This window comes from Schistocerca serialis, chromosome 1, assembly GCF_023864345.2.
Source record: "Schistocerca serialis cubense isolate TAMUIC-IGC-003099 chromosome 1, iqSchSeri2.2, whole genome shotgun sequence".
Lineage (NCBI taxonomy): Eukaryota > Metazoa > Arthropoda > Insecta > Orthoptera > Acrididae > Schistocerca > Schistocerca serialis.
Genome location: NC_064638.1, coordinates 526,558,258 through 526,584,871, shown reverse-complemented (window position 1 = coordinate 526,584,871; position 26,614 = coordinate 526,558,258). Strand labels below are relative to the sequence as shown.

General features: G+C 40.4%; 1 protein-coding gene across 1 annotated transcript in view; it reads right to left on the bottom strand.

Annotated features, from left to right (window-relative positions):
• Positions 1-26,614, bottom strand: part of LOC126474727 (neurofibromin) — a 457,914-nt gene that overhangs the window by 25,785 nt on the left and 405,515 nt on the right. Inside the window, exons 49-51 of the mRNA XM_050102210.1 lie at positions 21,314-21,516; positions 7,143-7,329; positions 6,863-7,049 (exon numbers count right to left, since the gene is read on the bottom strand). Of these exons, the coding sequence (XP_049958167.1) occupies positions 6,863-7,049; positions 7,143-7,329; positions 21,314-21,516 (577 nt within the window). The remainder of the gene's footprint in view (positions 1-6,862; positions 7,050-7,142; positions 7,330-21,313; positions 21,517-26,614) is intronic.

Sequence of the window (26,614 nt, the reverse complement as noted above, 5' to 3'; positions counted from 1 at the left end):
ACTGTAATGTTTTCTTTGGGCTAGAAAGGTACTGTATTTTTGTTTTGCACTTTAATTAGAACAACAATCATCATTTGAACCACAATTCACAGAATTGTCAGAATTATTTTCTGTTTCTTCTAATGTTTCCACAATTTCTAATGAAATTTTGACATCATTCGAATGAACGTCCAATAAATTAATTAATAAATAACACATATGTACTTCAGCAGAAATAGGTGGTTTTGACTACATACTGCATTTTTCATATTTCAGTGTTGAATAATCTTACTGGATTCCACGATACTGTGAAAGTCTGGAGCCTGCACAAAGACATATTACAAAAGCAAATACAAAGAAAATAAATTCAGGATAAAATTCATTCATCAGTTGCAGATAAATTTCATCATGCTTCATCAATTTTTACAAGTTAATTTGTCATCTTCAGAAGCCTACATGCCTATGCATTTATGTAAAATATAAAAAGTATATTAGAGAAATTTACTTAGAATAGGTTTAGCGGATGTCAATATCTCCTTCACAGAAGCCTAATGCCATGGTATGTCCAGAAATGTACATATTGTATGTGATTATTTTAAACACTGATAGACAATTTACGGTAATTGTATCACATTTATGGATGTGTTGTGCTAGCAGCAAGGAACATATACAACAGGATATATTAAAGAAATATAACCAAGGCATATGAAGAAATTATATATAATATATTTGAAAAAACATGACACATAGCTCTAATACATGATAGGAATGGACTAATTTTCACATTTTGTAAGAGATGACATGCATTCAAAACAGTGTGTGTGTTTTTAATGAACACTGATCATTCAGCAAATCTTTTGAATTTAGTTGAGGATGTTTATATATTCCAAATTCTAAAAGTTTTATTTTGTAACCCCCATCAACTATACAGGGTGGAGAAAAATTGTCATGAAATTTTAACCTTGGATAGCTGATACCAGTAGGAACCAAAATTACTAATGTTGTGTAGGTCAAGAAAGCACAATTCCTAAACTACAGAAACTTGACACCACACACTCTCATTGGCCACAGGATTGCCCTGTTGCCGAATGCTCTGGACAATGCATGACAGTGAATGCCTGCCAGAGATTGCAATGCATCCAAGATGGCCCGCACGCTCGGTGGTAGCTCGCCAGCCTTCCACTCTGCAGGCAAATCCACCAGGGTCTTGACACATCCATTGTAGTTTCATGATAAGACCAACTGGGAACAAACCCATCAACAGCTGTTAGATCGCATGCAGAAAGTCTTTTACAAATTTTGTCAGGCCTGAAAACAGTCTTTTTTGTAGCTAGGCCATTGTTTACTTAAGTCAGGTGCTCAAACTGCCGACACTCTGATGCGACACAAGCTCGGTAACGTCGAACGGTGTTTTGCAGAACTCTTTCACGGATTCCTGGCATTGCCCTGATTGGCAGCATGCTGAATGTGATCCATTAATCCCTCTTCATTTCTAGGTGGTTCACGTCCAGGTGAGTGAACTAGAACCTTGAAGAATCCCCACAGGAAAAAGTCCAGTGTGAGGTCTGGTGATCATATGGGGGCCATGTCCTACGAGCACCTCTGCCAATTACTTGGCCATCGAAGAGTTCATTTAAATATCTGTGTGCAGCATGACTGTTATGTGTGGGCGCTGCATCATACTGCAACCACATGCGAAGCCAATGTCTAGGGGGACATCTTCCAGCAGGGCGGGAAGAGTCCCTTGCAAAAAGTGCAGGTAATTTTCCCCGGTAAGTCGAGGAGGTAGACGGATTGGCCCACTCATATGGTCACCCACAATGCCTGCCCAAATGTTGAATGAAAATCCTCCTGGTGTCTGTGGATGTAAGTGACTTGAGGATTTTCCCTTACCCAGTAATGAATGTTTTGAGTGTTGTAAAAGCCCTCCCGATGGAAGGTGCACTCGTCAGTAGAAAACACAATGGTGGGGAAGTCAGGATCTCCTGCAACATGTCGCAGAAACCACTGGCAAAACTTTAGCTTGTGTTCATAGTCCACCACAGGATTTAGGTCTTGGACAGGATTGAAACTAAATGGATGCTGGCCATCATCCCTCAAAACCTCCCAGGCTAACCGATGAGTGTCCCCATGTTGTGTCCAACTGCTTGAGTACTTGTTGTAGGTGCTTTCTTGAAATGCTTTAGAACAGCCTCTTCAAATGCAACAGCCCATCATGTTTGAGGTCTTCCAGCATCACCACGATATCCCGCTAACGGGCATGTTTCACCAAGTCGCCAGTGAATTGCGGTAAATGTTTGCGGGTGTGGGTGGCGTCTTGCTGGGTACTGTTCCTCATACGACCATCGAGCTTCATGCACATTACCATCGGTTAGTCCATAAACAAAAACCTTATCTCGCTCTTCAAATGAATACTGTGCCACCATGCATATTGTATGACTAAATCACAGGTGGTGTGTGCGTGTTCTGAAGCGAAGCTTAGGTGTGAAAGCCTTTGACGTGAGGTGGAGACGAACAACAAGACCTATTCAACACTTGTTCTTATCACATTGGGGCAGTGACAGGGCGAGGGACATTTGTATGTGTGAACCAACAACCATAGCACTGCCGTCAACTGACGATCAGCAACGGGGCAATCGCAGTCAATCAGAGCGTGTGGCACCAAGTTTCCGTAGTTTAAAACTGGTGTGTTGTCAACCCACACATTACTAATTTTGCTTCCTGCTGGCATCAGCTATCCTGGGTTAAAATTTCATGACACAATTTTTCTCCACCCTGTATGTAAAATTTCCATGCTAAGCAAGGGTGGAGGCAGAAGTGTTTGGTCCTCGGTTTTGAGACATTCTGTAAAAGTTGACTTATATTAATTCTTTTTCAAATCTGGATAAAATACAATGTAATATACGTCTGTGTTTTTATATAGGACAGACAGGGAGGGCATTCAACACCCTCTTTCATGAACACTTTCTCAACAAAGATTTCGAGAATTTATATAAGTCAACTTTTGCAGAAGACAAAGAAACACATGTCCCCCTCAAACCTTGCTTAACATGAATATTTTACATATAGTGGACAAGGGCTTCAAAATGAACCTTGTAGAAGAATTTGAAATATATAGAATTTCTCACCTAAATTCAAAAGATTTGTTGAATAATCAACCCGCATTAAAAAAAAAAAAAAAAAAAAAAAAAAAAAAAAAAAAAAAAAAAAAAAAAAAGGACACTGTTTTGATTACACATCATCATCTCTTACATAATGTAAAAATTAGCTCATTCCCATAATATATTAGAACTATGTGTCGTCTTTTTCAAGTGTACCTTGATTATATTTTTGATACATTTTGCTTGCTGCTAGCACAGCAGATTGCGTTGCTATAAATTTTCAATCAGTGTTTAAAATAATCACATACAATATGTACATTTCTGGACATGCCGTGGCACAATGCTTCTGTGAAGAAGATATCAACATCCGCTAAATCAATACTAACAAGCGAAACTCCCTATTGCACCCGCCTCAGATTTAGTGGTAAAATGGTCCAGTGGATAGCCCATCACAAACTGAACACAGATCAAATGTAAAAATAGGAAGAAGGTGTACTGAACTGTGAAAAAAGAAACAAAATAGAAACAGTGAATGATCCAAGTTCAAGATGCGCAACATGGAGTGATTTACAAGAGTGATAGCTTCATGGTTGTGTGGTCATGGTGTAAGAGTGCAAAATGGGAGATCCATGTTCAACGCTCCCTCGCCCTTCCCAAACACAAAATTATGAACTTTCCATCACATTATCATTGTACGTAAATGTGATGAACAGTGAGAGCAGATGTTGATGCTGCATAGACTTCTCACAGAAATGAGAACAACAAATAAATGGGTGTGAACAATGCCACAACAAAGGAATTCAAGAGTCAAAACTTCCAAAACGGAATGCAAGAGTCATAACATGGTACTTCAACTGGATGTCCCTTCCTTACACCTTGCTGTTACAAACATAGATACATATATATAGGACACGAGGGAGATTTGAACATGGGTCTCCCACTTCGCAGTCAAACACCGTGACCACAACATAACCATGACACTGTACCTATTCAACTTCAATCGATACTGCACATCTTAAGCTTGGGTCATTCACTGTTTCTATTTTGCTTCTTTGTTCACAGTTAAGCGTACCTTCCTCCTGTTTTCATGTTTGATCTGTGTCTCCTTTTTGACAGGGTAACCACTAGGCCATCTTACCACTAAATCGGAGAGGCAGATTCAATGGAGTTAACCTTGTAAATAAGTTTCTGTAACATACCTTTTACACTTCACATAAAAATATGGTCAAGGTCTAGAACTTTATAATATCCCTATGCTGTAGGCTTCTGAAAATGCCAAATTAATTTGTTGAAAATGGTAAATCATAATACAATCTATTTGCAACTCATGACCGAATTTCATCCAGAAAAAATAATACTACAGTTGCTGAAAATTACAGCCGATAGTAAATGAGTTGCAAATTCAAGCGAATAGTAACTGTGAACAATTGTGTCAGAGAAACTATCAACAGAAATTGAATATGTTTTACACACTACAATCACATTGTGCCATGTTAGCTGTTTACCAGCGCTGCATTAACCAAGGCTATGCACCTGATATGTTGCTCATACGCTGTCTGCTTATAGCTACTGTAGGGATGCATAGTTCTCTAGGTGCCTGGAAAACCCTGAATTTGGTAATTTTCAGTGTTCTGTCAAAAAATACTTGTCTTAGCAGCTAAAATTTTGACACGTCAGATTGGAGCAGTCCCTTGTTACGCATGCTTATATGCAAAAGACTAAACCAGGCGGTTCAAGGTTTACTGAAAGTGTGCATCAGCTTCTTAATCAGATAAAAATTGTCAGCAAATGTGCCTTTTTTGTGATAGCGCATATTTAAACAGGAGCAAGAAATGGAAAAAACTGCAAGATCTCACTGAAAAATATATTGGCATGTAAATTATAAGGCCTAGTCTAAGCACATCTTATGACAATACTGAGTTTGTTAATTATGTACTACTGTGACTTTCCTAATGATTATTGTTAGTTATGTAATAATATATGCTTGAAAATTTCGTGTTTTAAAATATTAGAGATCATTGTCCTCTACATTTACATCTACCCTCTGCAAAACCACTGTGAGGTGCATGGCAGAGGGTACATACCTTTGTACCAGTTATTAGGGTTTCTTCCTGTTCATTTCGCACATGGAGCGAGGGTAAGAATGACTGTTCTGTGCATGCTGTAATTATTCTAATGTTATCCTCACTATACCCATGTGAGCAATACGTAGGAGTTGTAATATATCCTAAAGCAATCATTTAATGCCAGTTCTTGAAATTCTGAGAGTAGACTTCCTCAGAATAGTTTACGTCCGTCTTTAAGAGTCTTCCAGATCAGTTCTTTCGGTATGTCTGTGACACTCTCCCACGGATTAAACAAACTTGTAACCATTTCTACTGCTCTTCTCTGTATATGTTCAATATCCACTGTTAGTCCTACCTGGTATCGGTCATACACACTTGAGCAATATTCTAGAACCGGTCACACAAGTGATATGTAAGCAATCTCCTTTGCAGACTGATTGCACTTCCCAGTATTCTACCAATAAACCAAAGTCTACCACCTGCTTTACCCACAACTGTACCTATGTGATCACTCCATTTCATTACCCTACCAAGTGATACACTCAGGTATTTGTATGAGTTGGTTGATTCCAACTGCGACTCATTGATATTATAGTCATAGGATACTATATTTCTTCATATTTTAAAGTGCTAAATTTTACATTTCTGAGCATTTAAAGCAAGTTGCCAATCTCTGCACCACTTTGAAATCTTATCAAGAATTGACTGAACATTTATGGAGCTTCTTTCAGGTAGTACTTCATTATAGGTAAATGCATCATCTGCAAAAAGCCTGATTTTACTACTAACGTTGGGCAAAGCCTAAAATGACATATATCCATCAACTCAAAAAAGACGACTATATGATTCTTAATCTGTGCTGAAGCATTACCTTTTATAGCTGAGCCAGTCAGTATTTATTTCAGAATACCAACTATGATTTGTGACATTTAATCTTCAGAACTAATATTTGGTTTAAGTTTTGACAGAGATTTGCTACCTGTATAAGGTTTGCTTTCATTATTATTTTCTATCACCTTTTTAATTTCTACTTCTTGTGCCTTTCCTCCTGCTTTCCTTTCTTTTTCTAATTCGCAGGCACAGAACCAGTGTGACACTGCCCATACATGAATCTCAACAAAAGATTAAAACTGATAATGAATTACTGCAGATCAGTATTGCAAAAGAATAATCAACTTACATGCTCACTTCAGCTTTTCTTATCTCAAATGCGATGAGTTTTCTGTGGAAATGCAAATATTATGACTGACAGATAATTATTAATGAGAGTAACTAAAAGCAATAGATAAACAAAACTGAAAAATAATTATGTTAAATTTTGTTGAGAAGTACAGCTCATACCAAAAACATTTCTAGAACAAAACTCGGATTATGGCAGGTGTTTGAATTTCAATCTTGATTAGTGCTGCTGAGTACTAGTTTTGAAGTCTGAATGTTGTGAAATTTGATACAATACTTAGCTCTGTCTATTAGTTTAATCATTCATCACACACTCAAATTAAACTATTTTAACAGACTCCTCGTGATTTGAATGCACATTATGATTGGATGGTTATAATTCACAATTTAAATCACATGTTTTGCACCATAAGTGTTGATTTATTTACATTTATTAAATAGTGATAAAAGTGCCATGCAGAGTAAAACATCCTACTGCTGTACTAAATGTATATTTGTCATCATTAATGATGGCAGGGGGAAAAACTGTTAACTAACCTTTTTCAGTGGGTGATCCTAAAGTCAAGCTTGACATTGATGAACTCAGATTCATATTACTGGAGACACTCAACATCGACGGATACTGTGCTAGATCAACCTCACCTTCCTCAACAGGAAGGCAAGTTTCAACCATTGCTTCTAGGCAGTTTACAAACAACTCTGCACTCTCAGCTGTGCAGTTGCTCTGTTATGAATAAAAGAACGGAACTGGCATTAATATTTATGTTCAATGCGCAAAATACAATTAATAAAAATATGGAATAATTGTCCTTCATACCTTGGTGAAAGGTCCAGCAAACCTCCACAGACCACCAAAGCCACAACTCTGCAGATAATGCAGTTGTTGCTGACTAGTATCTTCACAAGCAATCATGTTTTGAATAATACTCTGTACAGCACTTAATATGACCTGATCATGGCAGATAGCTAAGACATTATTGATTTTTGCATCAAGAAGGCTATGTCTGCAAAGGGAAAGATGACAAAAATTATGACTGGCTTCACAGGTTCACATATCTATTATTAGAAGCAAAACATATATTTCATCTAGTGCATACAGTGTGTTAAGACAGTAAAATCTTTTAGTTCTTGCAGTTGCTTGCTGCATAGTTTTTAACAGTGGCAGTACAATATATACAGTGAAAAACCTTTAGACACATGAAGGCATTTTATAGCGTCGGCATTTTTATGTTTACCTAAAGTGTTCCAGCATAATGTCAATATGTTGACAAAGTATAATTGAAAATATAAATTAGGTTAACACTTTTTCAGACATAGTTTCTTTTCAGAATAATCAGGTGTCTGCGGACCACTGTTTCAAGTTCAGAACCTGTCTGTGGAAGTAGAGTCAGTGCCCAATACTGTACCACAATTTTACTCCTTGTTCTATAAAGTTATTCAGTACAGTCCCATGATAAAATATTCTGGGGAATGCAAGTAAGACAGGAAAAGGAAGCACACCAGACAATAAGGAGTTACCTTCAGAAGACAACATGCTGATGCCATATAGCAGCATGTCCAACCTTAATAATAGCCTCAGTTCAGCAAAGAAGAGAGTCTACAAGTTTCTTCAAGTTGGTGATATCCATCTGAAGCCATTCATTGTTGGTTAGATCCCCTAGAGCTACCTAAGTCCAGGGATGTTTCACCCACTGTTCAATGAAGCCCAGACGTTTTCTTTGGGATTAAGATCAGGTAATTCAGCAGGCCAGTCGAGGTACAATAGATTGCCTAAGTGTTTGTCAAACTGGGAACATATGTGAACACATGTGTTGCCATTTTGGAAGACAAAGGTGTTGATAGCACACTCATCGTGAAGGTGTACAACGAAAGGGCTACACTTGGCCACAGAGAATGCTGAAATTAGCATTATAAGAAAAATGACACCAAAACATCACAGAACCACCTCTGGACTGAACTACACCTTCCACACAGTGCAGGTTAAAATGTCTCTGTGGGGGATTGGTGGACTTGATGCCTTGTACCATTTGAAAACAGACAAACATAGTTGGAGGGTCCCTGGCTGCCTGATATCAGCTCTATCCCATTTACAGTGCACCAAAGTGCCTAGAGTTCTCTTTTAAGGGGATAACTAATGAGGCAGCCACTGAGTTCAGTGCTTACATTTATTCTTTGTATTTACAGGTTGAGAAGGCTCTGATGCTTTTCAAAACTAATAATCTAGTTGTTATAGAACACAGAGAACTGCCACACTACAGCAGAGTAAAATTGTGGAAAAGCAATTTCTAATACCATTGCCAAAGAATGATCAGGAATCATAATTCTAAAGATCTAGCTTTTTCCATCTAAAATATCATCCAGCTATCAATTATGCCAAGAAGTTGATGTCAAAAGGTAACGTGTCAAATTCTGTATTACAAACCACAGGCACAGTGGTGATTAAAATCAGTGAAACAGTACATCTTTCTGCATGTGACAAAATTCAAGTGTTTTTCAAATATCAAGGAATGTTGTTGCTGTTGTTGTGGTCTTCAGTCCTGAGACTGGTTTGATGCAGCTCTCCATGCTACTCTATCCTGTGCAAGCTTCTTCATCTTCCAGTACCTACTGCAATCTACATCCTTCTGAATCTGCTTAGTGTATTCATCTCTTGGTCTCCCTTCTACGATTTTTACCCTCCACGCTGCCCTCCAATACTAAATTGGTGATCCCTTGATGCCTCAGAACATGTCCTACCAACCGATCCCGTCTTCTGGTCAAGTTGTGCCACAAACTTCTCTTCTCCCCAATCCTATTCAATACTTCCTCATTAGTTATGTGATCTACCCATCTAATCTTCAGCATTCTTCTGTAGCACCACATTTCGAAAGCATCTATTCTCTTCTTGTCCAAACTATTTATCGTCCATGTTTCACTTGCATACATAGCTACCTTCCATACAAATACTTTCAGAAACAACTTCCTGACACTTAAATCTATACTCGATGTTAACAAATTTCTCTTCTTCAGAAAAGCTTTGCTTGTCATTGCCAGTCTACGTTTTATATCCTCTCTACTTCGACCATCATCAGTTATTTTGCTCCCCAAATAGCAAAACTCCTTTACTACTTTAAGTGTCTCATTTCCTAATATAATTCCCTCACCATCACCCGACTTAATTCGACTACATTCCATTATCCTCGTTTTGCTTTTGTTGATGATCATCTTATATCCTCCTTTCAAGACACTGTCCATTCCATTCAACTGCTCTTCCAAGTCCTTTGCTGTCTCTGACAGAATTACAATGTCATCGGCGAACCTCAAAGTTTTTATTTCTTCTCCATGGATTTTAATAGCTACTCCGAATTTTTCTTTTGTTTCCTTTACTGCTTGCTCAATATACAGATTGAACAACATCGGGGAGAGGCTACAACCCTGTCTTACTCCCTTCCCAACCACTGCTTCCCTTTCATGTCCCTCGACTCTTATAACTGCCATCTGGTTTCTGTACAAATTGTAAATAGCCTTTCGCTCCCTGTATTTTACCCCTGCCACCTTTAGAATTTGAAAGAGAGTATTCCAGTCAACATTGTCAAAAGCTTTCTCTAAGTCTACAAATGCTAGAAACGTAGGTTTGCCTTTCCTTAATCTTTCTTCTAAGATAAGTCGTAAGGTCAGTATTGCCTCATGTGTTCCAGTGTTTCTACGGAATCCAAACTGATCTTCCCCGAGGTTGGCTTCTACTAGTTTTTCCATTCGTCTGTAAAGAATTCATGTTAGTATTTTGCAGCTGTGACTTATTAAACTGATAGTTCGGTAATTTTCACATCTGTCAACACCTGCTTTCTTTGGGATTGGAATTATTATATTCTTCTTGAAGTCTGAGGGTATTTTGCCTGTTTCATACATCTTGCTCACCAGATGGTAGAGTTTTGTCAGGACTGGCTCTCCCAAGGCCGTCAGTAGTTCCAATGGAATGTTGTCTACTCCGGGGGCCTTGTTTCGACTCAGGTCTTTCAGTGCTCTGTCAAACTCTTCACGCAGTATCGTATCTCCCATTTCATCTTCATCTACATCCTCTTCCATTTCTATAATATTGTCCTCAAGCACATCGCCCTTGTATAGACCCTCTATATACTCCTTCCACCTTTCTGCCTTCCCTTCTTTGCTTAGAACTGTGTTTCCATCTGAGCTCTTGATATTCATACAAGTCGTTCTCTTTTCTCCAAAGGTCTCTTTCATTTTCCTGTAGGCAGTATCTATCTTAACCCTAGAGAGATAAGCCTCTACATCCGTACATTTGTCCTCTAGCCATCCCTGCTTAGCCATTTTGCACTTCCTGTCGATCTCATTTTTGAGACGTTTGTATTCCTTTTTGCCTGCTTCATTTACTGCATTTTTATATTTTCTCCTTTCATCAATTAAATTCAATATTTCTTCTGTTACCCAAGGATTTCCACTAGCCCTCGTCTTTTTACATACTTGATCCTCTGCTGCCTTCACTACTTCATCCTTCAAAGCTACCCATTCTTCTTCTACTGTATTTCTTTCCCCCATTCCTGTCAATTGCTCCCTTATGCTCTCCCTGAAACTCTGTACAACCTCTGGTTCTTTCAGTTTATCCAGGTCCCATCTCCTTAAATTCCCACCTTCTTGCAGTTTCTTCAGTTTTAATCTACAGGTCATAACCAATAGATTGTGGTCAGAGTCCACATCTGCCCCTGGAAATGTCTTACAATTTAAAACCTGGTTCCTAAATCTCTGTCTTACCATTATATAATCTATCTGATACCTTTTAGTATGTCCAGGGTTCTTCCATGTATACAACCTTCTTTCATGATTCTTAAACCAAGTGTTAGCTATGATTATGTTGTGCTCTGTGCAAAATTCTACCAGGCGGCTTCCTCTTTCATTTCTTAGCCCCAATCCATATTCACCTACTATGTTTCCTTCTCTCCCTTTTCCTACACTCGAATTCCAGTCACCCATGACTATTAAATTTTCATCTCCCTTCCTTCTCAAGGAAGGTTATAAAAATTTCATTCACTATGTTCATTATTATCATATCATTACGATAAAGTGGAGTTTTGCCTACATTTGCACAATGTAACAATTTATAAATAAATGTGTAGCAAGTTTCTGATTAAAACACCAGCCACCACAGTGTGCAATGAAACTTCAGCTCAATGCAGGTTAGGTGTATAATTAACTTCTGAATATTAATTACTTATACTAACAGTCCAGTCGAAGTGGTTTTCATGTCATGATAGTTTATGTCCTTAAGTGCAAACAAATACTGGTACTTGGTCATGAAATTGTTTTATGGGTGATGCTAAGGTCTCTCCAACAGTCAGCTGAAAGTATGATGGTTAACAGCTGTATTAGCATTTCCTCCATTATGCAACCAAAATGCAATTAATCATATTTATTTGAGTAGTAATTTGTGTGCGCAGTCATGTAATGAAGTGTACTGTGGTAAAAAGTTTTACTGATCAACTAGTGCACATGACTGTTAGCGTTCCCAAGTCTGATGCCACACGGTTTCTTGCTATTGCATTTATGGCTATGGCTACATATTGACTGTTTACGTGAGTGTCTTGTATAAGTATTTATGTAATACAAAAACTACTCGTGTCTAGGTCACTTTATGCAAGATGCTAAGAAAATTGAAACATTAATTTCCCTCTAGTATCACACTATCATCTTGTGAGAAAAACAAAAATTTAAAGAGCAATCATGAATTTTCTTAAAGACAGTGTTTAACTGCGCATGCAGCTAAGCATTTGGGAAACTTCTGTACCAACCCATGGGCTGTCAGGCAATAGTGCAATGTTTGCATATTGCTTAATCTTTACCTTACGTAAGACTTCTTATAAACCAGAAGATTATGTCACAAAACAATGTCAGAATAAATTAGTGTAAAAATCACATCAGAATGAATAACCTGAAAGAACAGCATTCACTGCCTGTTATCATGAAATGTTGTTATGACCTATTATCAGCTACTATGTATTTTGTATGTCCTTACACAACTGTTTAACAGATCTGTCTGGTATTTATGAGAGCGATTCAGAAACTAGCCTCTGATTTGCTGCAAATAAAAATTTTGCATGGAGTAAAATTACATGTATCTTGAAACTACAGTTTTTGCTATTTTTCAATATTGTCACCATTTAAATTTAAGCATTTGCCTTAGCATATTAGCAGTTTACAAATTCCTTCTTCATAAAATTCTGCCTCCTGAGCACAATGCCAATCTTTTACAGCATTCTGAAGTTCATCATCATCACCAAAGTGCTGTGATGCAAGCCACTTCTCCATGTGAGTGAAGAGATGAAAATCACTTGGCATCAAGTCTGGGCTGTATGGGGGAAGATCCAAAATGTCTCATTGGAACTGGATCAAAATATCTAGACTTTATCTGACACTGTGAGAATGAACCTTGCAAAAACATAACACCAGATGTCAACATACTGTGATGTTAATTTGAATGAGTTGCTTAAAAAAGTTTCTTCAAAGCTTCGTGGTAGACATAAGAAGTGATTGTCATTCCACACTCCATAAATGCACCAGCAAAACTCCCACAGCACCCCAAAAAACTGTAGCCGTAACCTTCCTCAATGAAAATGGTGGGCTTTCTGTTGCTTGCACGGAGAACTGGTATGGCCCCAGAGATCGACTGCTGTTTCATTTCAGCCTTTATGTATGCCAACCAAATTGTGTCACCAGTCACAATTCTCTCCAAAAAACCTCCTCCTTCCGCATCATAAAGTGAAAGGAACTCTGAGGCAGAGCCTATTCGTTTGGTTTTTTGGACCTCTGTGAGAAATTTTGTTACCCATCTAGCACAGAACTTTTGGCAGCCTAAATTATCAACGACAATCTAGTACAAAACAGTATGAGAAAATTTGTGGAATTGTCCAGAAGTTCAGAGATGGTGAATCTTCAGTTTTCATGAAGTGCAACATCAATTTTCTTCACAAGACAGTTACTCACAACAAAATGCCTACCACTCCTCTCTTCGTCATGAATGTTTGTTCAACTACTTTTAAAAAATCAGACCTTTGCTGCACACCACCTTCACTCATAAAGTTTGGGCCATATACAGTGCACAACTGATGATGAATGTCTGCTGCTGAAATATACTTCACCGAAAGAAATCTTGTTACAGCTTGCACTTCACATTTACAGGATTTTTTTATTAGAGCACCCATGTTTTGAGGTTGTTGTTGTTGTTGTTGTGGTCTTAAGTCCTGAGACTAGTTTGATGCAGCTCTCCATGCTACTCTATCCTGTGCAAGCTTCTTCATCTCCCAGTACCTACTGCAACCTACATTCTTATGAATCTGCTTAGTGTATTCATCTCTTGGGCTCCCTCTACGATTTTTACCCTCCATGCTGCCCTCCAATACAACATTTGTGATCCCTTGATGCCTCAGAACATGTCCTACCAACTGATCCCTTCTTCTAGTCAAGTTGTGCCACAAACTCCTTTCCTCCCCAATTCTGTTCAATACCTCCTCATTAGTTATGTGATCTACCCATCTAATCTTCAGCATTCTTCTGTAGCACCACATTTCGAAAGCATCTATTCTCTTCTTGTCCAAACTATTTATCGTCCATGTTTCACTTCCATACGTGGCTACACTCCGTACAAATACTTTCAGAAATGACTTCCTGACACTTGAATCTATACTCGATGTTAACAAATTTCTTTTCTTCAGAAATGCTTTCCTTGCCATTGGCAGTCTACGTTTTATATCCTCTCTACTTTGACCATCATCAGTTATTTTGCTCCCCAAATAGCAAAACTCCTTTACTACTTTAAGTGTCTCATTTCCTAATATAATTCCCTCACCATCACCCGATTTAATTTGACTACATTCCATTATCCTTGTTTTGCTTTTGTTGATGTTCATCTTATATCCTCCTTTCAAGACACTGTCCATTCCGTTCAGCTGCTCTTCCAGGTCCTTTGCTGCCTCTGACAGAATTACAATATCATCGGCAAACCTCAAAGTTCTTATTTCTTCCCCATAGATTTTAATAGCTACTCCGAATTTTTCTTTTGTTTCCTTTACTGCTTGCTCAATATACAGATTGAATAACATCGGGGAGAGGCTACAACCCTGTCTCACTCCCTTCCCAACCACTGCTTCCCTTTCATCCCCATTCTTATAACTGGTCTCTGTACAAATTGTATATAGCGTTCTGCTCCTTGTATATGATACCTGCCACCTTCAGAATTAGAAAGAGAGTATTCCAGTCAACATTGTCAAAAGCTTTCTCTAAGTCTACAAATGCTAGAAACATAGGTTTGTCTTTCCTTAATCTATTTTCTAAGATAAGTCATAGGATCAGTATTGCGTCATGTGCTCCAATATTACTATGGAATCCAAACTGATCTTCCCCAAGGTCGGCTTCTACCAGTTTTTCTATTTGTCTGTAAAGAATTCGCATTAGTATTTTACAACCGTGACTTATTAAACTGATAGTTTGGTAATATTCACATCTGTCAGCACCTGCTTTCTTTGGCATAGGAATTATTATATTCTTCTTGAAGTCTGAGGGTATTTCGCCTGTTTCATACATATTGCTCACCACATGGTAGAGTTTTGTCAGGACTGGCTCTCCCAAGGCTGTCAGTAGTTCTGCGTTTTCATCTGAGATCTTGATATTCATACAAGTGGTTCTCTTTTCTCCACAGGTCTCGTTAATTTCCCTGTAGGCAGTATCTAATTTACCCCTAGTGAGATAAGCTTCTACATCCTCACATTTGTCCTCTAGCCATCCCTGCTTAGCCAATTTGCACTTCCTGTCGATCTCATTTTTGAGAAGTTTGTATTCCTTTTTGTCTGCTTCATTTACTGTGTTTTGAGGTTATAACAAGCGAATGCACCAGAATACTAACAAAGAGATAGAGGGGCTGGCCAGTACTTACCTCAGCTCAGTACAGCCGATAGATACACAAAAAACAGAACCGAAAATTTATGTTCCTAGCATTCGGAACAAATGTTCCTTCATCAGGGAGGAGAGAGGGGAAAGAAAGGGAAGAAGGGAAAGTGGATTCAGTTACTCACAACCCAGGTTATGAAGCAACAGGGAAAGGGAAACATGGAGGGTAGCAAGGATGGAGGCATGGTTGTCAGAGGGAAGCCAAAGATATTCTACTGTAAGTACTGTGCCAGCTCCAAACCAAAGAGGATGCATACAGAAGTAAAGAGGTATATAGTATAAAGATAAAGATTAACACAACTATGTAGGATGAAAAGAAGCGTGAATGGCTAAAGAGGAAACGGAAAGAGGAGAAGACTGAAGAGTAAATGGGAGTGAGGTTGTTTAACGTAGGTTCAGTCCAGGGGGATGGCGGGATGAAAGGATGTGTGGAGTGCAAGTTCCCATCTCCGCAGTTCAGAGGGACTGGTGTTGGGTGGGAGAAGCCAAATGGCACATACGGTGTAGCAGGTTCCTAGGTCCCTAGAATTATGCTGGAGGGCATGCTCCGCTACTGGGTATTGGACATCTCCTAGGCGGACAGTTCGTCTGTGTCCGTTCATGCGCTCAGCCAGTTTAGTTGTTGTCATACCGATGTAAAAGTCTGTGCAGTGCAGGCATGTCAGCTGATAAATGACATGTGTAGTTTCACACGTGGCCCTGCCTTGAATTGCGTGTGTTTTACCAGTAGCGGGGCTGGAGTAGGTGGTTGTGGGGGGATGCATGGGGCAGGTTTTGCAGCGGGGTCGGTTACAGGGGTAGGAACCGCTGGGTAGAGAAGGTAGTCTGGGAATATTGTAGGGTTTAACAAGAATGTTACAGAGGTTGGGGGGGGGGGGGGGTGACGAAAGGCAACTCTGGGTGGTGTGGGGAGAATTTTGTCAAGGGATGATCTCATTTAAGGGGTTGACTTGAGAAAGTCATATCCATGGTGGAGTAATTTGTTGATGTATTCGAGGCCAGGATAATATTGGGTGACAAGGGGGATGCTTCTGTGTGGTCTGGGGGTAGGAACATTGTTGTTGGATGGGGAGGAATGTATTGCTCGGGAGATCTGTTTGTGGACAAGGTCTGCAGGATAGTTGCGGGAGAGGAAAGCACTGGTCAGGTTATTGGTGTAATTGTTGAGGGATTCGTCACTGGAGCAGATACGTTTGCCACGAATACCTAGGCTGCAGGGAAGGGAGTGTTTGATGTGGAATGGATGGCAGCTATCAAAGTGAAGGTACTGTTGTTTATTTGTGGGTTTGATATGGACAGAGGTGTGGATGTGAGCTTCAACAAGATGAAGGTCAACATCCAGGAAGGTGGCTTGGGTTTTGGAGAAGGACCAGGTGAAATTCAGATTCGAAAAGGAGTTGAGGTTATGGAGGAAATTAAGGAGTGTTTCTTCACCATGAGTCCAGACCACAAAGATGTCATCTATAAACCTATACCTGCCAGGGGAAGCAGCTGTTGGGTCTTCAGGAAAGCCTCCTCCATGCGGCCCATGAAGAGGTTGGCATAGGATGGAGCCATCGTGGTTACCGTGGCCGTTCCCCTGATTTGTTTGTAGGTCTGCCCTTCAAAAGTGAAGTAATTATGGGTGAGGATGAAGTTGGTAAGTGTGATAAGGAACGAGGTTTTTGGAAGATCTTCGGGTGGGTGTTGGGAGAGGTAGTGCTCAAGGGCAGAGAGACCATGGGTATGTGGGATGTTTGTGTAAAGGGATGTAGCATCTATGGTGACAAGAAAGGTTTCAGGTGGGAGAGGAGTGGGAATGGATTTGAGGCGTTCTAGGAAGTGGTTTGTGTCTTTGATGTAGGATGGGAGTCTGCGGGTGATAGGTTGGAGGTGTTGGTCTACCAGAGCTGATATACGTTCTGTTGGGGCTTTGAAGCCTGCCACAATGGGACGGCCAGGATGGTTCTCTTTGTGGATTTTGGGTAATAGGTAGAAGGTAGGGGTACGTGGCTCAGGCGGAGTGAGTAAGTCTATGGAAGCCGTTGTGAGGCCTTGTGAGGGACCTTGGATTTTTAGGATTTTCTGCAGCTCGGTCTGGATGGAGGGAATGGGATCCTGGGTAACAGCTTTGTAGGTTGAACCTTCAATCCTTGGCCCTTACCCAACTTGTCCTGCATCTCTACACTACTTCATGTAACCACCACTCCGAACAACTCCTATCTCTCTTCAAAGTCCTCCACCTCTCAAACCCTTGCTTGGAGAACACACTCAGGAACATCATCCTAGAAGCCAGCTGCAAACTCGAGTTCCATGCCACACACCACCTGAAAAAACTATCCACAGTGCTAGTGTAACACCTAAGAAGTAGGGTCCCTCTCCCTATCCCTCACAAACACCAACCACAACAGAACCTTCAACAAACCCCCCTCATAGCCAACAAACCTAGCCTAGCCACCCTACTCAATCTCCCCATCCCAGCACATACCCCACACAGATCAAATCTCAACTATAACCACAGTCAAATGCCACGTATCACCAGTCCCAATTCAGTTCTAAACCTCTCATCCAGATCCCTCTCTCCTCCAGAGACATCTGCTCTATCAAAAGGCTTAACCTTTAGCCCCATGCCTAAATTCAACCACACTGCCCTGGTTAAAGATCTCCTCTCATTCACCGGGAACCTCAACTGGAAATATCACTTCACTACCCAAACACAGCCCCCAAATTCTAGACCCAGTGGTGAACCCTGTCTAGAACAGTCCCCACCGCCTTCTCAAAGGGATCCTCCTCCCCTCCCCCAAAACCATCCCTTGCAGACATTTCAGGAATTCCTCACATCCAGTGTTGCCTCCCAGACCTTCTTCTGCATCTACATCTACATTTATACTCCGCAAGCCACCCAACGGTGTGTGGCGGAGGGCACTTTACGTGCCACTGTCATTACCTCCCTTTCCTGTTCCAGTCGCGTATGGTTCGCAGGAATAACGACTGTCTGAAAGCCTCCGTGCACGCTATACTCTCTCTAATTTTACATTCGTGATCTCCTCGGGAGGTATAAGTAGGGGGCAGCAATATATTCGATACCTCATCCAGAAACGCACGCTCTCGAAACCTGGCGAGCATGCTACACCGCGATACAGAGCGCCTCTCTTGCAGAGTCTGCCACTTGAGTTTGTTAAACATCTCCGTAACACTATCACGGTTACCAAATAACCCTGTGACGAAACGCGCCGCTCTTCTTTGGATCTTCTCTATCTCCTCCATCAACCCGATCTGGTACGGATCCCACACTGATGAGCAATACTCAAGTATAGGTCGAACGAGTGTTTTGTAAGCCACCTCCTTTGTTGATGTTGTTCTTGAAGAACATCTCAACAACACCCAACATCACCCCAGCTGAATCCCGTGCCATTAAGGAGCTGAAAACAGACCGCTCTATTGCCATCCTCCCGACAGATAAAGGCTCCACAACTGTGGTACTTGACCGTGTGGAGTATGCGGCAGAAGGACTGTGTCAACTCTCCGACACCTCAACCTACAAAGCTGTTACCCTGGATCCCATTCCCTCCATCCAGACCGAGCTGCAGAAAATCCTAAAAATCCAAGGTCCCTCACAAGGCCTCACAACGGCTTCCATAGACTTACTCACTCCACCTGAGCCACGTACCCCTACCTTCTACCTATTACCCAAAATCCACAAAGAGAACCATCCTGGCCGTCCCATTGTGGCAGGCTTCAAAGCCCCAACAGAACGTATCTCAGCTCTGGTAGACCAACACCTCCAACCTATCACCCGCAGACTCCCATCCTACATCAAAGACACAAACCACTTCCTAGAACGCCTCAAATCCATTCCCACTCCTCTCCCACCTGAAACCTTTCTTGTCACCATAGATGCTACATCCCTTTACACAAACATCCCACATACCCATGGTCTCTCTGCCCTTGAGCACTACCTCTCCCAAAACCCACCCGAAGATCTTCCAAAAACCTCGTTCCTTATCACGCTTACCAACTTCATCCTCACTCATAATTACTTCACTTTTGAAGGGCAGACCTACAAACAAATCAGGGAAACAGCCATGGGAACAAGGATGGCTCCGTCCTATGCCAACCTCTTCATGGGCCGCATGGAGGCTTTCCTGAAGACCCAACAGCTGCTTCCCCTGGCAGGTATAGGTTTATAGATGACATCTCTGTGGTCTGGACTCATGGTTAAGAAACACTCCTTAATTTCCTCCATAACCTCAGCTCCTTTTCGAATCTGAATTTCACCTGGTCCTTCTCCAAAACCCAAGCCACCTTCCTGGATGTTGACCTTCATCTTGTTGAAGCTCATGTCCACACCTCTGTCCATATCAAACCCACAAATAAACAACAGTACCTTCACTTTGATAGCTGCCATCCATTCCACATCAAACACTCCCTTCCCTACAGCCTAGGTATTTGTGGCAAACGTATCTGCTCCAGTGACGAATCCCTCAACAATTACACCAATAACCTGACCAGTGCTTTCCTCTCCCGTAACTATCCTGCAGACCTTGTCCACAAACAGATCTCCCGAGCAATACATTCCTCCCCATCCAACAACAATGTTCCTACCCCCAGACCACACAGAAGCATCCCCCTTGTCACCCAATATTATCCTGGCCTTGAATACATCAACGAATTACTCCACCAGGGATATGACTTTCTCAAGTCAACCCCTTAAATGAGATCATCCCTTGACAAAATTCTCCCCACACCACCCAGAGTTGCCTTTCGTCACCCCCCCCCCCCCCCCAACCTCTGTAACATTCTTGTTAAACCCTACAATATTCCCAGACTACCTTCTCTACCCAGCGGTTCCTACCCCTGTAACTGACCCCGCTGCAAAACCTGCCCCATGCATCCCCCCCACAACCACCTACTCCAGCCCCGCTACTGGTAAAACACACGCAATTCAAGGCAGGGCCACGTGTGAAACTACACATGTCATTTATCAGCTGACATGCCTGCACTGCACAGCCTTTTACATCAGTATGACAACAACTAAACTGGCTGAGCGCATGAACGGACACAGACGAACTGTCCGCCTAGGAGATGTCCAATACCCAGTAGCGGAGCATGCCCTCCAGCATAATTCTATGGACCTAGGAACCCGCTACACTGTATGTGCCATTCGACTTCTCCCACCCAACACCAGTCCCTCTGAACTGCGGAGATGGGAACTTGCACTCCACACATCCTTTCATCCCGCCATCCCCCTGGACTGAACCTACGTTAAACAACCTCACTCCCATTTACTCTTCAGTCTTCTCCTCTTTCCCTTTCCTCTTTAGCCATTCATGCTTCTTTTCATCCTACATAGTTGTGTTAATCTTTATCTTTATACTATATACCTCTTTACTTCTGTATGCATCCTCTTTGGTTTGGAGCTGGCACAGTACTTACAGTAGAATATCTTTGGCTTCCCTCTGACAACCATGCCTCCATCCTTGCTGCCCTCCATGTTTTCCTTTCCCTGTTGCTTCATAACCTGGGTTGTGAGTAACTGAATCCACTTTCCCTTCTTCCCTTTCTTTCCCCTCTCTCCTCCCTGATGAAGAAACATTTGTTCCGAAAGCTAGGAACATAAATTTTCGGTTCTGTTTTTTGTGTATCTATCGGCTGTACTGAGCTGAGGTAAGTACTGGCCAGCCCCTCTATCTCTTTGTTAGTATTTGTTTCACATCTTTATATGAGATTTTCCATTAATCATTTTGAATGCATGAGAATGGTGTTCATAATTTCATAGCTGGTTGTTTTCTGAATCATAGAACAGACCGATGTGACAAGGTGGCATTCTGCACACAAATACTATTGCCATGCTAGAATGGTGCCTACTTTCTGAACTGCTGTTGTACATGAAAAAAGACACCCCACACTGGACTGATTTTGTGTGTGTGTGTGTGTGTGTGTGTGTGTGTGTGTGTGTGTGTGTGTGTGTGTTTGGCAGGGGGTGACAGCATGTGTGCGCACACGGTGTGGGGGGGGGGGGGGTCTATTATTTACCTTAGAAAAACACAAGTATAATTATCTCCAGGTACTTACATAACTGGGAAGACTCTTGGAAATACAACAGAAGCTTCTGCCAAGTACTGGTACAATATACGGGTCTCATTTTCATCTGTGGTATATTTGACCAAAGTGGCTAATACTGTTAGGACCAGAGCCTGTGTGGAGAAATCAGTAAGTACCTCTGGGTCCAACAGAATATTGTTCTCATTGGAAACAGATACCCGTGCACTGCGATTCTGGAGAGAACATAAAAAATGGAACTATATTTATTATAAAATGGTACAACATGTACATATTAATGCAAGTACAGCACTAAAATCATGCTAGTATTACTGATAACATAGCTTACAAAACAAGAAGTTCTGTATTGTGCATCATCTTATGATAGGAACATAAAGTGCATTGTACGACATGCGTCACATGCAACTTTCAACTAAAGATGGTAACATTCGTACAAATGAACGACATACAGAAAATAATACACACACAATTCAGTACAAATTCTATGCAAACTACAGACATTATATGCCACTTCTGAAGTCAGAACAGATCAAATCCAAGGAGGCCTTGGAATTCTGTAAGTTTTTCAGCCATTCCTGATACAGTTCAGTTTACCACTCAAGAAAAATACACAACTAGTATGTTTCATCTATTATTTTTGCAGTGGAAGAGAGGCACTAAATATCTGTAAGAAACAAAATTTGATTACTGGACGAACAATGTGCATAGCATTGAAAAATATCGTGCTAGTTCAGAATGGATTGCATTTAGCAACATTCATATTAACTTAAACCGAGCGAGGTGGCGCAGTGGTTAGACACTGGACTTGCATTCGGGAGGACGATGGTTCAATCCCGTGTCCAGCCATCCTGATTTAGGTTTTCCGTGATTTCCCTAAATCGTTCCAGGCAAATGCCGGGATGGTTCATTTCAAAGGGCACGGCCGACTTCCTTTCCCGTCCTTCCCTAATCCGATGAGACCGATGACCTCTCTGTCTGGTCTCCTTCCCCAAACCAACCAACCAACCAACCATATTAACTTAAATTAAATGTTTAAAATTTTATGAAGTATTGCTGCACTGAACAGTGTTGGACCAAACCTCAGATAAGAACAGCCACTTTTTATGGGATCACTCTTCTAAGTGAGCCACTCAAATACAATATAGACTAACCTACACCTACTGACAACTCTGTTTCTTTTCTGATTGCCAACTAAGGATAGGGTCCCTAGCAAAGGAAATATTATAGAGAATGATGACCACAAGTCCACTGTTCTCACTTAAGTGAAATATTCTCCCTTGGTGGAAACCTGTGTGCTAGAATGTGACTTGAATCTGGACACCTGCCTTACACTTGAACCATACAAGTACACTTCACGTACTAATTCAAAGTCTCAAGTACATTTCATAAAACAATTCAGAGTTACAACTCACTAATCTCACTTCCTCATCCATTGCTATTAATTCATTCCTGCAACTAAGAGGAACCAAAAGGCAAGACAAACAAGAGGGATATACAGGAAAATTAATTACACAACCAGCACACTTGCATACTTTGGCCATCATTCCAACTCATTTTAATGATTTGCACTGGGAGATTCAAATAGGGGACTATTTTACCTTCAGAGTATTTTATCTAAGAGGATGCCTTTACCATACAGTAGAGCTGCATGCTCTCAGGAAAAATTGTGCTTTCAGCCATTCACAGTAACAGCATAGCAAGGCCTTGTTGGCCAGACTGTTGCCCCTGCAACTACTGAAAAGGCTGCTGTCCCTCTTCAAGAAGCACACATTTGTCTGGGCTCTCAACAGATAGCCCATTGCCATGGCTGAACCTGTGGTATGGTCATGTGTTTCATTAAGGCACGCAAGGCACCATACCGTGGCAAGGAGTATGGTTCACAGAGGAGGTACATCTGCTACAACTAAAAATTAATATTTGATGACTGCTACACTTATTGCCACATTATAAAATGAAGAAACACTAATGGAGAGAATATTATTCTCAGAGGGTCAAATTTTGACATTTGTTTGTTTCTTTCTTTACATCATGATCTTCAAATGTAATGTATCCTTCTGAGTAAACAAGTTACAGCGGTGCATGTTAATACACTCTACCAGTGAAATAGAGATGAATATTTGCAAATACCTAGCATCTTCTAAAAATAATATTGAAAAAAAAGGTATTTTTCGAGTATTTAACTGCTAGTAACTGAAACTTGTGAAAAGATCAGTGTGTAAAAAAGTAGAGTGGTAATGATATGTGTAGTTTGTCCACAATAAGAACACTCTTTGCACTGGTGCTGCTGGTAGAATAGAAAATCAGCATAAGTAGGATGACATGTGCTGGCAATCACTTGTTTCTGGTTGCTGCTGCAGTTAGCTAACAAACATGATGTGTGTGGCAGGCCAGCAATAGCCACTATGGCTTCTTTTCTGTGTACCAGATTAGTTTGCAATTTTTAAAACAAGTGAAGAGTGTGTCCTTGCTCCTCCACAGGACTTGTCTACATCAACATTAACCTCTAAAATGGAGAAAAGAAGTCCATTAGTTCTGCTGTCATAGAAGTGCAAAATACAGGTAATGATACCAGAACCGTATGAGATAGTTGGTGCTGCTTCCCACTGTACAATTCCTCTTCCTATTGCTGTGCGAGGTGCGGTGGCCACTGTGTGGAGTGCCTTTTTCTTGTAGACACAGCAACAGTAGAGTTAGTTAAAGAAGATCACTGACAATTCCAATGGGGATGGTGGGGCTGCATCATACTTCTACCTCAGCCAGTCACATAACTTGATTTTGTATACATCTCTATGGCAACCCTTCAGTGGTGTTGCTTCTATGAAGATGACTATTGTTCTCATCTGCAGCCATCTGCACTTCACACTTAAAAGCTGGCAACATTGCTGCCACTCCTCAGGTATATTCTTTTGCCAACTCTGTTATAGAATGGGCATTTCGTATGTCTAATAATCTCTGGTATCAAGAATTGAACTCACTATCTGGACTTCAAACTCAACATAGCCATTGCCTTCCAGCAGCAAACAACAACACATGAGTGAGAATATGGAAGTTGAATATTCAAAGCAGAGCTGAAGCCACTCAGCGTGTTTGATGTAATCGACATTATCAACAGGTATTTATAACCAATCAGTGATTACTCCTTGTAATCAATATAATCATGGGAAAGAAAGCAGAATAAGGTAATTTTACTCTTACACACTGTATTGTTGCATTCAATACAGTAACAAGTAAAGTGGTGCAAAGACAATGAGGTTGAGGCTATAATAAACGGCTAAAGATTGTTACAGATGAGGTGTACAGAAATGTTCTGGAAAAAAAAAAAAAAAATAATGGTTATGTGTTTTACAGTCATAAAATAAGAATTGCAAATGAATGAAAGGAGAGACAGCATTAAGAAGACAGATAAAGACTAGAGCAATACAATAAAGACATCTGAATTGGTTGTTGGTACATATGAATTATTAACTTGAGAAAAACTGAATTTAGTGAGGGTACTGGTAACAACGGAGTCACAAAAATGGAGAAAAGTTACGAATGAATGATTAAACTGTAGTGGTTTTATTGAAACAATGAACCACAGAATAAAAAATAGCAAGCCAAATAAAAATGGATATCTTGTAAATTTCATACTTCATAGTCTCGATGCATCTTTTTATCAAAAATATTAATTTTAGGACGTCAATAGAACATATCTTAGGCACTGACATTGTTATACGCAGATATGAAAGAAATTTGTTGCCATCTGTCAGTAAATGTGAATGGCTCCACTTACAAAAAACTATTGTAAAATATTTATATTTAGAGCTACATAAAACTTTTATTTATTTATCAAATTGCTTTCTTGTCACAGATTTCTGATTGCATATCAGCGGCAGCAAGTCTTGCGACTCAGTGAAGAGAAACTACAAGAAACCTCTAGTATCAGTACATTTTTTTATACGATCTACCTGATGTGTTGCCTGTAGTTGAAGAAAAGCTTCTACTTGCACAGTACACAAGTCTTAGTGGTGTACTCACTGACTCACTGGATGATAGAAGATCACATAATTTTATTTATTTTGGAACCCATAAGATCCTGTAATGCAGGAACCACCACTTTTTCATGAAGGAAGAACAGTGATCAGTTGCGAACAATCTGAATCACTGTTATTCCTTCCTGAAATTGCATAATGTAACCTTTATGAAAGTGATGATTAGAAGTTGAGGTAATGGTAATATGCTTGCTGCAGTTATTGAAAGCTAGTTCACTAAATGTAAGTGGCCATTCCTATGACTCCAGGTAAACATCACTCACAGACTGTGAATTGTGACAAAACTAATTTTGTGTGCCACTTAACGTGTGAAGTTCCTTTTGCAAACCAATGTAAATGGCAAAACCAACTGCCACTACTCTGGTGTCATAGTGCAACGTCTTTGTCAGTAGCACTCCTCACATAACCACAAACGGCTTGCTATGGTTGCGGGGTTTCTAAAGTTTAAATTGACAAAGTTTTCTACTTTCAGTCTTGTTTCTAAGTGCAATACCCATTAATTCTCGCATCTGGCAGAGAGATATATTTTTCTAACACATGAAACCTAAAAAAAAAAGTGCATAAATATAAAATGAAGTGGTGGGGTTAATAGTTATATGAAATATTGAATTTAAAATTCTTGTTGGCCCCAGAATCCATTAGTCCATTTAGTAATACAGGTGGTATATTGAGTGATGTCTGTAATTGGACTGATAACCTATATCTACATCCATACGCTGCAAACCACTGCAAAATGCATGCCAGAGGGTACGTCCCATTGTGACAGTTATTAGCGTTTCTTCTCGTTCCATTCATGTATAGAGTGCAGGAAGAATGATTGTTTGAATGCCTCTATGTGTGCTGTAATTATTCTTACCTTGTCCTCACGATCCCTATGAGAGCGATCAGTAGAGGTTGTAGTATATTCCTAGAGTCGTCATTCAAAGCCGGTTCCTGAAGCTTTGTTAGCAGACTTTCTTGGGATACTTTACGTCTATCTTCAAGAGTCAGCTAGTTCAGTCTCTTCAGCATCACTGTTAACACTCTCCCTCAGGTCAAACAAACCTGTGGCCATTCATGCTGCCCTTCTCTGTGTACATTCAATATCCCCTGTTAGTCCTATTTGGTATGAGTCCCACACACTTGAGAAATATTCTAGAATGGTTTGCATGAGTGATCTGTAAGCAATCTCCTTTGTAGATTGATTGCACTTCTCCTGTAGTCTACCAATAAACCAATGTCTGTCACATGCTTTACCTACAACTGAGTCTATGTGATCATTCCATTTCATATTCCTGCAAAA